Source organism: Mastomys coucha, unplaced genomic scaffold (assembly GCF_008632895.1).
Source record: "Mastomys coucha isolate ucsf_1 unplaced genomic scaffold, UCSF_Mcou_1 pScaffold15, whole genome shotgun sequence".
Taxonomy (NCBI): Eukaryota; Metazoa; Chordata; class Mammalia; order Rodentia; family Muridae; genus Mastomys; species Mastomys coucha.
In genome coordinates this window covers 7,018,814-7,037,476 of record NW_022196897.1, presented here as the reverse complement: position 1 = coordinate 7,037,476, position 18,663 = coordinate 7,018,814, and the positions used below count along the sequence as shown (strand labels likewise).

The following is an 18,663-nucleotide window of genomic DNA, read 5'->3' as shown; positions in this document are numbered from 1 at the left end:
TGTTGTTTTATATCAAACAACTTTTATAATACTTATTTTTATTGTTATAATATTTTATATATTTTAAAAAATATGACAAAAAAGATATTGTAGGTATTGAAGGGGGGCGTCTATGGGAGGAGCAGTGGTACAAAAGGGGAACAAGAATGTGATTCAATTCTATTTAATTAAAATATGTTTTTAAATGTTAAAAAAAAAAAGAGTCAGAGGCAAATGGAGCTCATGGGTTTGAGGCCAACCTGGTCTTTAGCTTTACTGCTAGCCAAGACTACAGAGAAGCCCTGTCTCAAAAGTTATATGCCTCTGTGTGTGGGGGTGTGTGTGTGCGTGTGCGTGTGTGTGTATAATGTGTATGAGTATTCTGCTTGCGTAGATATGCACCACTTGCCTGCCTGGTGTCTTTGGAGGCCAGAAGGCAACACTGTCTCTCTGGAACTAGAATATAGACTGATTTGAGCTACCATTCATGTGCTGTGAATTGACCCTGTGTCCTGTGCAAGAGCAGCAAGACCTTTTGACTGCTGAGCTACATCTCTATCCCCAGACCCTTTGAATTTAATGAAAACAAGATTTTACCCAAATACGAAAAAAATATATACAGAAAAGTAAAATTTGGCAGAGTTCAGATGGGGAAGCCACAAAAGCAAGATTCAAAGAGAAATGTTCTCCAATATTTCCACACCCAGCTAAACTGTCAAACACATTCAGAGACAGCAAACATATCCAGAGGTGAGGACTCACAAACATAGCACATTTGTTTGTGAGACAGCCTGGTGGATCCCACATGGCAGGAGAGAACTGGCTGTAACAAGTTGAATTCACACAGTCTACACAATCTCCAATATACTGTAATAACAATTTAAAAAAATAGCACTCAGGTACCAAATAAAAAACAAAATAGAATGTTAAGAAGGCCAGCATTAGCCCAGGAAACGATGGTATAGACCGAGAGACTTGATTTACCTAGAAATTTAGTTTAGAAATGTAAAATATAGATAAAATAAAATGTCATAGTGAAGAGATATTTAAAAAAGAGAGGCTCATAACTATTTGATGACAGGACTCATATAATTATACCTTTACACACACACACACACACATACATATACATATATACATACATACATATGCATATTTACCTGTAGTTATATTGCTATAACTTAACTATAAAAGTTTTAAAAATCTACTCTCAAAATACATAGAAAAGTAAAGTATGGAAAACAACGAAGTCATAACTAAGTTCAAATACAGTAGTTGGTTTTTTGTTTGTTTGTTTTGTTTGTTTTTTGGTTTTTTGAGACAGGATTTTTCTGTGTAGCCCTGGTTGGCCTCGAACTCAGAAATCCACCTGCCTCTGCCTCCCAAGTGCTCAGATTAAGGGCGTGCACCAGCACTGCCTGGCCAAATACAGTAGTTGTATAAGTAAATCTCACCCTATATCTTTGCATTGCCCTTGACGGTTATCAGGGGCTGCAGCTTTTCAGCATCTCTCAGCCGTGGGCTGCTCATGGTTCCTGATTGTTCCCTTATCCCAACTATACAATATCTAAACTGTCTTACATTTAAATAATGTTTTGCTTCCCAAAACCTTTTTTTGATAATATTTAATGATCTTACTATTAAATTAGAATTTAAAGTTGTTGTGCATAATTGAGAGGCTGAATGAATGTGATTAGAAGCTAATATGAGACAGTATTAAGTAAACTAAAGTTACTTAACATTGCAACAGATACTATGTGGCCAGGAGCACCTAGCCTACACTTCCTCTGTGATGGGCCAACTAGCTTTAACAGAATGTGACAGTATAAGTACCCAGTCTGATATCCTATAGGAAATGCATCTGCTATCTGCTCATTCATTTCCCAATTCTGGCATAATGCTTATTTTCAGGATTGGTGCCCCTCATGCAGAAGGCATGTAGAAAATGCTTGCCCATTCATAAGCAGAGTAGCCTTGTTAGGTTTACAACCATGTGTACACTTTAACTACATTCTAGGAAATGCCACGCTAATCTCAAAGTAAGAATTGCATTTTAAAAACTGTAAACCGAAACAATTAATTTTTAAAAACGCTACAAAAAAAAAAAAACCCTTACAATTTAAGAGGAAAGATTTTGAGCTCTTGTCCTAACTCAGAAAGTGGCCTGGGTCACTGTAGTTCACTCTCTTAGGGTCAGATCTATGAGTCCATGTGGGTAAGAGATTGACTAAATGATTGCTTCCTAAGACAGAAATTTAAAATCACCCCAAATCAGACTATCTTCATATTATAGAAAGTGTCAGTGCCTTCTAAAAGATGATCTTCATACTACTCATTTACACACTTCAAGGGAGGAGGGGTCTTCAGGACAAGAGAGTCCTGAAGAGGTAAGAGAGTGACCCAGGATGGCCTGAGACGTGACACAGGGGGAATCTGAACTGCAGGAACATCCTGGCTCTGGCAACAATACAGTGACAAAGCAGAGACGGAGTCAACACAGATTTAGTCATTAGATCCTAGAGTTAAGACTGAGGAGACACGACTTGAAGCTGAAAAACGGCTATTTTAGATCTGACAAAAGCAAGTAGAGCCAGAAGACACTGAGAGCTACAAAGAGCTCAAAGACTGTGTGCCTGAATATAACGTCATGTTTTAGAGGGGGAAATGGATTCCAACGAATGCTGCTAGGAACACTGCCTATATGCATACAGAAGTGAGAAGTTGGAAACATCCTTAAATTAATTGCAAAAATTAGCTCAGAGCAGGCCAGGAGCCAAACGGTAAACACTTACAGCATGGAACTCTTGAATAACAGAAAGCCTTCATTTCAATGGATTTGGTTAAAACCACTTAGCCATGAGGCTGAAAATAGATGAGTGTGACTGTATAAAAATGAAAACCACACAAGCATCAAAACCCACAATCAACAGTAAAAAGACAACTGCAAAATGGGAGAAAGTCCCAGCTAATCACAGAGAAGGGACTGGTACCCATGGTACACAAAGAATCCCTACAGCTCTATGTCAAAGCAAAGCTAGGCCTGAAACCCCACCCATTTGGGAGGATGAAGAAAAAAAGGATCGAAAGTTTAAGGCCTATTGATCTTCAGGGTGAGTTCAAGTTCGGCCTGGGCACTTAGTGCGACTTTGTTTCAAAATAAAAGGTAAAAAAATGGGTCCCAGAAGAGAATTCATTCAGTAAAAGTGCTAAACACAAAGACCTGAGAACACAGGTTAAAAATAAACCCAGCAGCATTGACTCTTGCCTGCAGCCCCAGCACTGGCAAGAGGGAGGCACGGAACTAGCTAGTCAGTCAGCCTAGACTGCCTGACAGGTTCCAGGCCAGTGAGAGATCTTGCCTAACAACAACAGCAGCAGCAGCTGAAGTGCCTACTATCTGAGGCAGGATACTGAGGTTGTTCCTTGGCCTCCACACACACGTGTGTGCATGCGTTCATGTACATAAAAGGCTGAGACATTTCTCTGATAATGGTTTACATGTAGTTAGTAAGCAGGTGAGGAAGTTTGTTAACATTGCTAATTACTAGGGAGATATAAAGAAAAGCAACAATGAGATGTCATCGTGTGCCTAGTTGGACAGTTATTATCACCAAACAAAGTAACAAATGTTGGCCCAGCATGTGGAGGGACTTGGACCCTGAACACTGTCCCTGGGGATGAAGAAATTTAAGTTCCTCAAAACATTATAAATAGAATTAGCATATGAGTTAGCAAGCCTCCCTGGTACACACCACAAGAAGTGAAAGCAGAGACTCAAAGAAATATTTGTTTATACGCACTCAAAAAGAGGCTGCATTCACAGTAGCTACAAGCAAAGGCAGCTCAACTGCCCATCAGGGGCTGAATGGACAAATAGATCAAAACGTGGTGTCAACAAAAGGATTCAGAACAAGGAAATCTTGACACATGCTATTATATGAATGGGAATTATGAGGGCAGCATGCTGGGTGCCACACAGTCACCAGGGGACAAATGCCGTGTGATCCTAAGGGCACAAAGAGACCGCAGCAGCCAGATCTGTAAGGATAAAGTAGAGACAATGAACAGAGTCACCTTTTGTGTCATTCTGGGTGACGCACTGCAGATGGGAAGGGCCAGAGAATGTTGAACATGCTTAATGCCACTGAACTCTGTGCCTAGCAATGGCTACTGTAGTTAATTTTATACTGCTAGTATTTTAATCAGAGTTTTAAAGAGGGCACTCGTTTCCCTTTCTTCAAATAAAACTCGTGCCCCTTCTAGGTTCTCACTTCTTGGTGTTGCATTGTATTATTCTCAGTTGTAAAAAGTCAGACACCTGGCCTCAACCTGGGTACCACCTCCCACCCACCCAAGCCCATGTCACCATTCCACAAGGGCTTACAGAGCCTCCCAAGCCCATGTCACCATTCCACAAGGGCTTACAGAGCCTCGCTTCTGGCCAAGGCAAGCTAGGGCTTCTACTTGCTTAGCACCCTGAGCATATGCTCACTGCATCTGTGCCAAGGCACCATGTATATCGGTGTGTGTGTGTGTGTGTGTGTGTCTGCCTGTTTGTCTGCATGCCTATATATTCTATAACCAACTTTAAGTCATGTTAAAATCATACACAAGACTTGTGTAAGTGTGCATTTGTGGTGTATGCATGGTGTGTGCATATACAGGGAAGGCACATGCCTACATCTATATTTATGGAAGCCAAAGGTCAACAGTGGATATCTTTCTTTATTGCTCCCTAAGTTATTTTTTTGAGACTGGTCTCTCACTGAACCTGGAGCTCAATTGGCTAGACTGGCTGGCTAGTCCCCTGATCTCTGCCTTCCTGTGTTGAGACTGCAGGTGTATGTAACCTCTGTGTGTGTTGGGGATCTGAACTCAGCCCTCATTCTTGTACGATAGCCACGCTACTCACTGACCCCTCACCAAGCCCTAAGACTTTTAATGATTTGTCCATATTTGTCAAAGTAGGAGGATGGAATATGATCTTTGATGTATATTTCCTTTTCAATTGGCATAACGTAATTAATAGTAGTTATACACAGTGTCCCATGTGGTGTTTTAGTACATGTATACACTGTGTAGTAAACTAGTCAGGTGAAATCCCTCACCTCAGATATCTATCACTGAGGTTGGAACACTCAAAGTGTTCTCTAGAGACTGCATTGAAATGATTGTTGTCAAGCATTTTATCCTGCTGTGCTGTACAACATTACACTCCCCTCCTTAGTTTCCTCTCCCAGACGTACTACAGACTCCGGTGACATTGTTCTAGTCTCTACCCCTGTGGGGACATTGTCATAGCCTCTACATGTAAGGAAACATGTTATTTGTCTTTTTGTCAGTTTACCTTCTGGACATATTCCTGTATGTATGTTCATGTGTGTGCCTGTGTGTGCGTGTGTGTGTCTGTGTGTATGCAGGTATACATGTGTCTGTCTTTGTGCCTATGTGTGTACCTGTGTGTCTGGATATGTGTGCAAGCATATATGCATCTGTGTCTGTTTGTGTGTGAGTGCATGCATGTATGTGCCTCTGTATGTTTGTGTGTTTTGCTGGCCCTCGTGTATGCTAAGCTAGCATTATTCCTTTCAGTTTCACCCCCAAGTCCTACCAGGTAAGCTTCATACCTCACCTAGATCACCATAGCAACCTCCTCTTGGTCCTCTGTGCTGGACGATACATGCTTCCAATCTTGTAACCTTATAGCAAGAGTGCCATTCTCTACAGAGTGCAAAGCACAATGTTCCCTCTTCACTGCCTCTTCTGTGCCTCTTCCTCAATGCTAAATATAGTTGTTGTGTTTTATAAAAATAAAGAGAGAAAGACTATGTTTGGTGGATGTGTAGGGTGTGGGGGGAGGGGGTGCCTCTGTGGGTCCGTGCTGAGGCATCCCTTCCCCCTGAGGGACCAGTCACATGACCATATAGAATAGACTTTATTCGGGGCAAGGGGAGGAGGTTAAAGGAGTAAGCACACACACACACACACACACACACACACACACACACATGCACACACACGGGAGGGGAGGGTGAGGGAGAGAGAGAGGGAGAGAGAGGGAGGGAGGGAGAGGGAGGGAGAGGGGGGGAAAGGCAGGGAGAGAGAATAGAGTAGTAATGGCCGGCTGTGAGCATGTGAAGAGAGGGGGAGGGGAATGGGGAGAGGAGTAAGATGCAAAAGGACAGAGTAAGAGCAAGAGAGCAAGAGAGAGAGGAGGGGCCAGCAAGAGAGCAAGAGAGCAAGAGAGAGAGAAAGTGAGGAGGAGTTAACACCCCTTTTTATAGTGAGTCAGGGACACCTAGCTGTTGCCAGGTAACTGTGGGCCGGAGCCTAGACTAAATGCCAACAAACATGGCTTATAATGATTCCACACTGCTTCTGTAGCCTCAACCAATGTGCTCAGTGTTCTGTTGTGTTCCATTCACCAGCCATTCTGCAAATTTCCAGATCTGGAACCTTCTGTGTTCCTCGAGCCTTCACATGCCTTTCCTTTCAGTAAACATCCTGTCCAGATCTTCTTTACTCAGAAATTGATTCCACATCTGGTTTATAAGTACTTATTGGAACCTAACATTTGTCTACCCTGAGTTTTCATGGAGTGGACTTCTTCCAAAGTAGATCCTGTGTTTCCACAAGCACCGTTGACACATCTTTGTGAGTCTCAGTTTATGGAAAGAAAATCACCAATGGATGGCTGAATGGACAGGTTTGTAGAGAATGCTATTCCCTCACATCCACGGAAGCAGGTCGCCAGGGTAACAGTATCAAAACTAGTCCTGAGCCTAGCCTTCCAGGCACTCTGCCTGGAGTCCCACCAATTCTGTCACATGATTGATCATTGTCCAAGACAAATGTGGGGCAAATGGCTACCCCTGGTGTTCATTAACATACCAAAGCACATGTTGGCCTCCAGGCTCCCTGCATCCCCTTTACCTCTCACAGAGTCCGGGCAGCATGCTGGTTCTTCTCACCCTGCCCTCTCTTCCCCCAGCGTCTCACTCCTACATAACCCTGTGCTACTTCAGCCACTGTGCTCTCTTGGAGTTCTCTCTCTCTCTCTCTCTCTCTCTCTCTCTCTCTCTCTCTCTTCCTCTCACTCACCCCACCTCTCCTTTCATGGCCAAGACCACTCTGCTAGCTACTGTTCAATATACTACTTTCTCTCCCTGCTAGATGTCTCTGGTTATATTCCCCCTCATACCTACAATAAAAACCTTCCCTTCAACCATATCTTAGAGCAACTGTGTCCTCCCTCACTGTATACAATCACCATAAAATGTAGACAATCACTACACTAGCAGGAGCTGAACAAACTTAAGACCCAGCCATATCAAATCTCAGAGAAGAATATGCAAAGCTTGTTGGGTGTGACAGTATTTGTGACAACCTATTATACCGCTTCGGTGTGATTGGGTCTCAGTTCACCAAGAATCCTGGAATAGTGAGAAAACAGAACTGGCCCAGTGTGATGACACCTAAGCGTCAACGGTTAGAACTGGGACAAGTCAATATTGACCTGTTAGGACTCAAGCAGCCCACATACATAGACATAAACTTGATCTGGACTATAAAGGATGTCTGGTGGCTAGATGAAAACCAGCATCCCTGAAAAACTTGTAAAACAGGTTTTCTCCCCCAACCCCCAACCAGGAGTCCTTTGCCCTGCCTCTGGCAGAAGGGACATGTGGCCTCACTGACATGTACCTGTGGTTTCACGACAATGCTGGCCTCCAGACTCCTGTGTCCCTACTCACAAGTCCTTATGCATTTCAAAGCCTCCCTTCGTGCCAGCATCCCATCCTTCCCTCTTACCCGTCACCTGCCAGCTGAGCTCACCACTCTCACATTCTCTCCTGCTATCTTGCAGTCTTTGCTGTTCTCTTTCGGTCTCTTGCCTCTCACAGACAGCCCTGGCCATGGCCGGTGCTTGCGCCTCTCTGCTCTGGACTCTTCCAGCTGCCTCTAGGTGTTTTCTCTCTCTTATTCACAGTAAAAATCTTTCCCATAATGGAGGGGCTGTTTTGGCAGTTTCTTTAATGTACCCCCTCACAAACATTTCTGATATTAAAAAAATTCCTAATTTACAGCCTGTCTTTAGATTTGGTGTCAGACAGTGTAAGTCATGAAGCCCCACTATGGTAACTTTACGTTATACAGTGAGCTTCTCTTTGCTACATTAAAGTTGAGCCTTTAGGAAATCCAGTGTGGGCTGAAAAAAATGTTCTCCACAACATATACACAGACATATATTCAGATGTGAGTATATATGTTTAGAATGTAAATCATAAAAACACTCAAAGCTGCCATCACATTTCTAAGAGTAGTGACAGAGGAAGAGGAAAATAAGTCCCCATCTTTTATTAACACTCCCCCCCCATATATTAAAGCTATCATTGCATCTTCAGTGATTGGGATGTAATTAATCACTCTTGTTTTACAGACTTGTAACAACACAGCTTGTTGCAGAAATGAAAAATGTGTTATGCACATAGAACAAGCATATTGTTTTCTGTGGCTGTATGATATGGCACTGCTAAATTCCAGCTGACACTTGACAGTCCTTGGATGTCATTCTGAGCATGATCTCTCAAAACCACACTCTCAGAATCTCAAATACCACATGCATTCTGTGGTATTCTGATTTGGGGAGAAATAAAAACTTAAAGCTTAAATTCATAATGAATGCTTTTCAAAAATGGAATTATAAAAAGTGTTAAGTTTGTAACACCCTACCCCTGACAAAGCAATCTGTATTTTAACTTGTTGGCAGTGAGATGTTTGGGGCCTGCTTTTCTCTGTTTATAAGTATTGATCAACATCAAGAATCCAAAGGGGAGCTGTATGCCGAGATTGTGGTAAGGGGATACATACGATCATAAGCTGCTTTGGTAATAGCTTTGGCTGCGTTCTTCTGAATGTCAGGAATTGTGGAGTTCTCTGCGAATGACAGGACTTTTTTGAGGCTCCCTGTCTGCTGCATCAGCACCATTGTATCCATATCCTCCAGGCAGTTGGCTATCACTGCAAGCGTTTCTACATGAAGGTCATTCAATTCCTAATCATAAAAAACAAACAAACAAACAAACAAACAAAAAAACAGACACAGCTTGAAAATTGTCCTTTCAGTTGATCCACAGTCTGGTATGATAAAATACTTGACCAAGGCAACTTAGAGGGAGAAGGTTTTACTCCAGATTATAGTTCCAAAGAGACACAGTCGATCATGGCCCAGAACATAAAAGATTAGCCACTCATGTTGCAGGGGTGGTCAAGAGTCAGAGTGAGAACAGGAAATGGGGCAAGGCTATAAGCCCTCAAAGCCCACCCCCCAGTGATGCATTTGCTCCCTCGAGGTTCCACTCCTAAAGCTTCCATGACCTTGCCAAGCAGCAGCACCATCTGGGGACCAAGTGTTTAAACACATGAGCCTGTGGGGGACATTTCACACTCAGCCAACCACGGTTGTGCTAATGAATCTGAACATAGTGTGCTTAATTTTGTGTTGACAGAGCCCAAGGAGGCAGAAGTCCTTATCAACAATGCATCCCAAGCCACTTGTCTCTCCTTTTCTCATTTCTTTTACTTCAAAATGTTTTATGGGTAAAATAATGAAGAAAATAGCCAGTAATTACAGCAAACTGAAATAACTTATATTATCTTCCATTAAATACAAATATAAAATCCTCAGGAAAAAGTATAGTATTTTTAGGCAGTACTCAATACGAAGCCAGGCCCTTGCCCACGTTAGGCACACACTTTCTATCCCTGAGCTATAACCTGCAGTTTGTGGAGGTAGTTTTGGGAATAAGACAGAAGCTGAAGGTAAACATGGAGTGTGGCCTGCTTGATGGAAGAATCCCAGGGGTTCCCAAAGCAGTGCAAACCTGTAGCCTCTCTAAACTGAAAATGAGAGGTGCAGCAGAGATTACCCCATACTGTATTCCACTCATGTCATTTCTGATCAAGGATTTCACTTTTGAAAAGTGCAGCAGGGGCCCTTGCTCACAAAATGCCCTGGTCCTGCTATCTTTCTGCCACCCTCAAGTAAAGACAACGATGGAGTTCTTGAATGGGTTTTGGAAGACCGGTACATCATCTACAGCGTGGTCAGACTCGGCAGAGCTGCATCGATGCCCTACACAAAGCTGAATGTGCTTTGAATCAGTGTCTGACATACAGTCCTACTTCTCCCTTAGCTAGGATTCACAGGTCCTGGAAGCAAGGCATGGGTATTGGGTGATCCCTCTTGTCATCACTCTTAATGGCTCTCTGGTGAAACTTTTGTTTCTTGTGCCTGTAACTTATGCTTTCCTGACCCAGAGATCTTATTTCCAAAGGAAGGAATATTTCCACCAGGACAAACAAATGATCATAATGAATTAGAAGTTAAGGCTGCCCCATGACAGCTTGGGCTTCCATGCCCCAAATCAATAATCAAAGAAGACAGTTACTATAGATGGAAAGTTGAGTTGCCAATCAAAGGGAAGAAGGTCTAGAAAATACGAGGTCTCTTAGTGCGTCTGTTGGTATTACCGTACTTGTGATTAAAGACACTGGAAAGAACAATTACCCAGTCTGCTTGAAATGAAGAGCCAAATGTGGTGGTGTAAGCCACAGTCTTAGCAATTAGGAGGACAAAGTAAATGATGGATGCAAGTTCCAGGCCAGGGGCTACACAGTAAGACCCTGTCTCAACACACACACACACACGCACGCACGCACGCACGCACGCACGCACGCACGCACGCACGCACACACGCACGCGCACGCACGCACGCACGCACGCGCGCGCGCACGCACGCACGCACGCACGCACGCACGCACACACACACACACACACACGCACCAAAACCAAAACCAAACAGGCGAACAAACTTACAATGACTCAGTCCATTCTAGTCTTCATCAATGAAGATGAGTCATGAGTTAAAAGCTCTCTCTGATCAGGGAAGGCTCTTGTTCAGAGAGGGCAGAAGGAACTTGGACTAGTAAAAGGAGGTAGTGATGGGTTTCATTCAGACCCTGTCACTGTTTATAGCTGCAAACGCTGTAATTGCCCAGTATTTCTTCTTCATTAGGGATGCTTATACACGTCTGTATCTCTGCATCTAAACATAAAACTTTGTTTTGTACTCTCTTGTCCTCTTATCATACAACTTGAGATGGCTAATTATAACCATATTCATTTTCATTGCTTTTCTATCATAGGATCTAAGTTTCGGAAGTTAAGAAGAATAAATGTCACCTATTAACTTTGCACTCATTCCAGGGTAAGGTGTGGTGTGTTTTCCAATGGACACAGGATGGTCGCTTCATCCTTGATGGATATAGGATTTTGTCCTTGATATTTTTAAGAGTATAATTTAGTTTTAACATTAAGAATGACGAAGACGGAGTCTGGTCTTCATTCTTTTTATGTCTACATGCAGAAATCAGAAGCAGGTGGATCTCTGCGAATTAGAGGCCAGGCTGGTCTACATAGCTAGTCAGGTTAGTCAGCATTATAAGAGAGATTCTATCTTTATTCAGAAGACAGAAGTGAGGAATAAGGGGAGGGCACCAAATCAAAACAGTAGCCCAGAAAAATTAAAACAAATAATTAATCCCATGTGTAACTACAACCAAGTCAACAAACCACAGGACTGGTAAAACCTTCCTATTAAAATGATGCTTTAACCCACAGGCTTGGTGGAACTCTCCATCAAAGTGTTCCTTAATGCTGTTTTGCACTTCTTCCAAGAATAGATTTGACACAAGTTTTGATAATTTAACTCTTTATAGTTCATGCTTTAAGAATATACTGTAGTAGTCTAGGGAACTCACTCAGTCTGTGAAGTGCTTTCTAGGCAAGCCAGTGGGCCCGAGAATACATGTATGTGGTCCCAGCGCTGGGACCTTGCTGGCCTGCCAGTCTAGCTGAGTTCTGTCATCTCCAGGTTTAGTGAGACACACTATCTCAGGAAATAAAGGGGAAGCAATTGAGGAAGACACCTGATGGACCGCTGGCCTCCACAAACATGTGCCCACTGACACCATATGCACACATACACCCAGAGACACACAAAACCAGTAAACATACATACACACAGAAAGTATTGTAGCTTGAGTTATATTTATATTGATTTATGAATGCTCATTACTAGCATAAATATTTTCCTGCTCTCTTTGGGCTTTCTGTCTTTCAGGTCTGCTATCAGGTTTGTTAGGATTTTGTAGCCTTCTTTTGTGTTGGCCTCATTACCCTGCTGAGGAGTTTCAGCGCATAGGAAACATAACGAACAATACTTTGAGCCCTGTACCCTAGCCTAGGTGGGGATGAGAGAGGAACTTTTATATTTCATTCTATGTATTTTAATATAATTTAAATTTTTTTCAAATAAAATATCCATAGTAGTCTGAAAAATACTTCCTATTTTTTAACTTTCTGTGTTTAATTGCACTATCTGTGACTACAGACAGGTATTTAACCTGTCAGCCTCATTTTTTCACATCTGTAAAATGATATTAATGACGCAGTAATTACATATGATATATATAATATATCTGATACATGCAATGACATAAACATATAGGATAATTATATGATGTATATTATACAGAATAATACAAATATAAACAGATATATCTAATACATAGATATATTATGTATTATATAGTTATCATGTATAATGATGTAATTATTGTTATTTTATAGTTTTTCATACTTTGAAAGAAATGAGAAAGTAATAAAATCACATACATAAAATACCTGTATGTACCATACAGAGTACATCTTTCTATGCTTTTTTTTTTTTTAATTCCAAGAAGACAGGAGATAGAACTGTGACACAATTAGACAAAGCTGCATTTATGGACAGAGTAACCTCTCTGATTTACATCTATTTGAAATCATAGGATGAATTGATAGGACAAAACAATAGTACTGTTAAAGTTCTATACAATTCTAACAGTGTACAGTACATAGCCTATAGTACTGTTATAGTTCTATACCATAAATGTAAAATCTCGACACAGAACTGGTAAACAAGGTAACAGGGTGTCACAGAATCAGACACAGATGACTATGGCAAGGGAACAGGCTTGTGTCCAGACAGCTTGGGAAACTCTGCTTTATTTTCTCAGTTTTGTATAATCTCTGAGGTCTGTAATTTTTTAGGAGAAAATCTAATGGTTAATCTGAAACCTAATATTAACCTAGTATTCAAGGAGCCTTTACCTTCCTAGACTCTCCCTCTTTCTTTACTTTCTAAAAAAAGCCAAGTAGAGTTTGTGTAATATAATGTATTGGAATAGAGGCAGCAGATCTGAAATCTACACATCAATATTTGGTTCTGGAATTAAGCCTGGGGACTCTTTCAGCGTGGATCTGAGCCAAGTCTATGCAGCTACATGGTCTGCAGCATCCTGCTAGATTGGTGTTTGAAACCAGGAGATGTGAGACACACAGAGACTCCTCAAGTGGAAGATACATTCCTGGCAAACCCCGCAGGAACTGTCCACCTTCACCTCCAATGTTTCTCAATGTATTTGTAAGGTAGATCACTCTGCTTGCCTCATTCCGCAGAAAATCATGATGGGCAGAGAGATCAAAAGACTGATTGTAGGTGTTTCAGAAAAAATCTTAGCCCTTCAAAGCCAGAAGACTTCATTCCTATTAGTCCTAGATGGTCTCTATAGCTAGGCCTTGAAGCAGCCTGGGAGACTTTACACCTAATAATGAATTGCTCCTATAAACTCTGCTTACTAGAATTAAAAGCATCCCTGCCTGAGGGCATCTTGGAATGCTGTGAGTACCTTGGTGTCCAGGATCTTGGTGAGGTAGTCCAGCCCTTGATTTTCCCTCAGCATTGTCCGAGCCTCCTTATCACATGTGATGACACCCAAGGTTTTAAGAGCCAGCAGCTGGATAATGGGGTACTCTGACTTCAAAAGTTCTAATATCGGAGGGATTGCGTTTAACTCTTGAAGTGTACTTCGACATTGAAAATCCTGCCGTGAAATACAAATGAGCATATCAGTCATTTTTACAACAAGACACAATTCTCACAATGGAGAGCAGCTATGTTATAATTTCCCTCTTTGTTTCCAGATTCCAAAATAACTCACAGACAAAAGAAAACTCTTAATGGAAAGTAACAAAATATTTATGCAGACATTGTGAACAGGAACTCAACATCATCTATGACCTTCTGGGTTCATAATGCTGCAAACTTCTTTTTTTTTTTTTTAAAGATTTCTTTCTTTTTTATTTATATGAGTACACTGCAGCTGTCTTCAGACACACCAGAAGAAGGCATCAGATCCCATTACAGATGGTTGTGGGCCACCATGTGGTTGCTGGGAATTGAACTCATGACCTCTGAAAGAGCAGTCAGTGCTCTTAACCACTGAGCCATTTCTCCAGCCCACTGCAAACTTCTATAAACAGCTATACATGAAAATATCCATATCCACATGTATCCATAATACAATTCCTTTCACACTGATAGACACAAATAGTATTTGATAAATAATGGCATGAGTTCTTTATTTTCAGGAGGTTGTTTGTGAAATAGCTGTGGCATTCATGTGTATGCAAATTTATGGCAGGATTTTTCTCAAATTCATGACCTTGACTTAAGACACACATGATCTCAGAGAATCAGTTGCTTATGAAGAACCACTCCTGGTCACAGTCATGGGGCAAAGGATGTTGTATGGAGCAGTGGAGAAAACTCCCAGACTCTGACTACTACTACATCATGACATCTTTAAAAGTTCAAATGTAATTAAAATAGCACTAAGGGAGAAAGAGGAGCTGGGAACGTGCTTCAGTCAGTTGAGTGTTTACCACTTAAGCCTGAGGAGATGGATCTGGACATCCAGAACCCATGTAAAGAAGCCAGGCTTGAAGCATGCCTGTGTTCTAACTCCAGGGAGACAGAGCAGGTGGATTCCTGGAGCCAGCTGATCTTCATCATCAAGCTCTGGGTACTGAGAGTCCCCAAAAGATAAGGTAAAGAATAATTGAAAAAGACTGGACATTGATCTCTGGCCTCTACATTCACATGCACAAATGTGCACACACCCACATAAACATGTATGTACAACACACACATACATTCACACACACACCACATATTTACATACACACACATACAATGATGGGAAAGCTTCCACATTCACCTTAGCCTTCTTCCTCTTTCACCTAATCTCTAAATATTCAGCTTCTTTCTAGCATAAAAGTTATAGACGGCTTTTAAAATGAGTGGAATCACTTCCCCCAGGGGCTCAGAATGTGGTCAGATTTGGAAAGAGAGTCACTGAAGATGTGATTTGGCAAGATGGAGTCATCCTGGAGTACAGTGGATCCATAATGGTGTCCTTATAAGGTAGGAGAAGTGTCCTCATGAGGACGGAAACAAGAGAGGCAGAGTCTAGAGTGCTGGCTACCAGGAAAACACTGGGCAACGAAGAGCTGTTCTGCCCTGTGTCTGGAGGGTATGAATGATAACATTGACACTTTAAACCTCTAGACCTAGAACTGACTGTTATTTTGAGCCACTCAGCTTGTGGCCCTAATATCTCCTTAATCCCCAATGTTTCTGTTAGGAAGAACTGTAAAGAGAATGCTTCTTAGTTCCACTTGAAAGAAAAAGACAAGGAGTCATGAGATTAAAACCACAAATCCTTGGATAGAAAGTTTTAAGTCTGCTGAGTGAGTTGGACAGGCAATGTTAATGGACTACTATGGACAATACAAAAATCACCCCAGAGACAAGCCTGTGAGCACACCTATGAGAGGTTGGTTCTCCGGATTGAGGTTAGCTTCAGGGATTATCTTGATTTCAGTAGCTGATGTGAGAACATACATCTTAGTTGTCTGTGGGACCACTCCCTGGGTGGTGGATCATGTACTATATGAAATGGAAGATGTTAGCTGAGCACAGGAATTGGTTGCTCCCTGCTTCCTGAGTGTGGATGTGATGTAACCTGAAGCTGCAAGCTCCTAGCGCCATTAATTCCCTGCCATGGTGGAGGACATACTCTTGAATTATGAGCCAGAAACAATACGTTCTCCCTTAATTGCTTTTATGAGGGTACTTTATCACAGCAACAGAAGAGTAAGCTGGGGTGGTGAGGGAGAGGTGAGAGGGACCAGGGACTGCAGACAGCAGGATGCGGTTGGACTTCCTCCCGAGGATGCCTGCTTCGAGAGCATGAAGACGCCATGTTGCCAGGACCAGCTGAGGCTGCGAATGTTTCTGAGCCTCTTTCCATCTCGCTGCCTAGAAACTGTCTCTCAGTCATCTACCCTACCCCTCATGCTGCATCTTAGGATTTCCACTGACCCAAAGCTTACCAGGCAAATTTGGTTGTTGTTATAAAACCCGAGCAGAAAAAGCAGTAGGGACAGTTGCTAAGGCTCGCTAAACGAGGGGTTCTCAACCTGCAAGTCGCACCCATCTATGGGTCAAAAGACCATACCATATTGTATGTCAGATATCTTGCATATCATATATTTACATTATGATTTATAACAGTAGAAAATTACAGTTATGCCGGGCGGTGGTGGCAAACTCCTTTAATCCCAGCACTTGGGAGGCAGAGGGAGGCGGATTTCTGAGTTTGAGGCCAGCCTGGTCTACAGAGTGAGTACCAGGACAGCCAGGGCTACACAGAAAAACCCTGTCTCGAAAAACCAAAAAAAAAAGAAAAAAGAAAAAGAAAAAGAAAAAGAAAATTACAGTTATGAAGGAGCAATGAAAATAATTTTATGATTGTGGGTCAGTCACCGTGTTAAGAAGGTTGAGAACCACTGCTCTAAATGGACCTGTTGTGGATGTGGACAGGACACAGGGAACGGCACCGTGGGCAGGGCACGGCAGCTACTTTCTACTATACAGGAAGGCATCCTGATGAGAGGGCGCTTTGCTGCTGGGAATAGCAAATTGCACCGAGAAGAATCAGATGTCAGTTTTTCACAGTGAAAGGTCCAAAACCTCGGCCACTGGCCACCTCATTCTCTGAGCCATTGACACTGCCTCAGTGGCTTGTTTTCAGGAATGAGAACTTGCGGAAAGAAGCTGAGTCTGCAAAGCCTGAGGTCATGGCATCGATGATGGGAGGGAGAGGTTGGAACATTGCAGGTCCACAGCCTGATTACCTTACCTTGTGTTAGTTCTGGCCCCTTGGTCCCGTATCAGAACTAACAGGATAATAGGTACTAATCTTTTGGAATTTATTACTCTAGAATACTATAAGCTCTTACCATCCCAAAGCTAAGACTGCCCCAGATACTCTCTGAGGCCCATAGGGGAAATTGTCCTATCTTGCAGTAAACTGCATCAATGGTGGACTCACCAGAGTGTTTAAAGCGTGCCTTGGTTTGTAACTTTTCCTTATTCTGCTTCCTGTAAAACCTTGCCAGCCTGCTCCCTCCTGGGGACTTGGGACTCCCTGTTTTCCAGGCCAGCCAAGGTTACTGAAGTTAGGCTTTAGAATAAGCTTTCTTGTTTCATTTGAGGTGAGAGCTGTGGTTTTTGTGTTGTCCCTTCCCAGATTTGACATGAATTGTACATTTCCCATTTCAAAACAAGCCCAGTGGATTCAGATGAATCCACTTAATATTCATGCCATTTTGTTCTTTAAAAACCGAAATGTGTTTCTTTTCTTGTAGTAGATAATTACTTATAAAAAGGGAAAACTGAAAGACATCTACTTGAAGTTTCCATTATTATTTTTTTTGAGTGATTAATGCTAAGTGTGCTGAGAACAACCCTGTGCAACTGGTAAGTCTTCAAATCTTTTCCTTTTTAGAGGAGAAGGTAAATTCCATAGTGGGCTTCTGAAATGACTTTATGTGTATTGCTGTTTTGCCTACATGTCTGTGTAGCATGTGCACACAGTGCCCACAGAGACCAAAAGAGGGCATCAGATCTCCTTGAACTGGAGCTGCAGATGATTATAAGCCACCATGTGGGTGCTAGGAACAAGTCCTGGATCCACTGGAAGAGAAGCCAGTTCTCTTAATCCCTGACCCATCTCTCTAGCCCCATCCCTTACAACTGGCTTTTGCCCAAACATTATTTTTTAATGGTTTTGAGGCTAAAACTCATGGCCTCCTGCATGTAGCCTTTAGCACTGAGTTGTAGTAACATCAAAACACTGTTTAGAATTTAGCCTTACCTCGATAGATGCCCCAGTGTAGGGGAATTGAGGGCAGGGAGGCAGGAGTGCGTGGGTGGGTGGGTGGGTGGAGGAACACCCTCATAGAAGCAGGGGGAGGGAGGATGGGATAGGGGGTTTCTGGAAGTGGGGAAGCCAGGAAAGGAGATAACATTTGAAATGTAAATAAAGAAAATATCCAATAAACAAAAAGGAAGTTAGCCTTACCTGTACCAAGTTATAGATGCACTCAATAGAATTCTTCTTCACATCCGGATCCGAGCTGCCCAGCAGTCTGATGAGCGGCTCCAGTCCACCATGCTCAAATATCTGTACTTTCCCTGTGTATTCTACAGACATGTTTGCGAGACAAAGACTAGCGAACTCATGGATGACAACTTCTTCTGTGCATCACAAATAAATGAAACGACCTGTTAGCTATTGGCAGAAGCTCCTCTTTACAGTCAGCTTTGAGAGGTGTGTGCATAATGATGACACACACTTGTGGTCCTAACCATTCGGCAGGTAAGGGCAGGA

At 42.3% G+C, this 18,663-nt stretch overlaps 1 protein-coding gene across 5 annotated transcripts in view; it reads right to left on the bottom strand.

Annotated features, from left to right (window-relative positions):
- The window catches only part of Armc3 (armadillo repeat containing 3), an 86,313-nt gene that overhangs the window by 51,039 nt on the left and 16,611 nt on the right, over positions 1–18,663 (bottom strand). For all 5 annotated transcript variants that reach the window (XM_031369117.1, XM_031369116.1, XM_031369118.1 and 2 more), the window contains exons 6-8: positions 18,355–18,530; positions 13,774–13,968; positions 8,851–9,034 (exon numbers count right to left, since the gene is read on the bottom strand). In XM_031369117.1, coding sequence (XP_031224977.1) covers positions 8,851–9,034; positions 13,774–13,968; positions 18,355–18,530 — 555 coding nt within the window. The remainder of the gene's footprint in view (positions 1–8,850; positions 9,035–13,773; positions 13,969–18,354; positions 18,531–18,663) is intronic.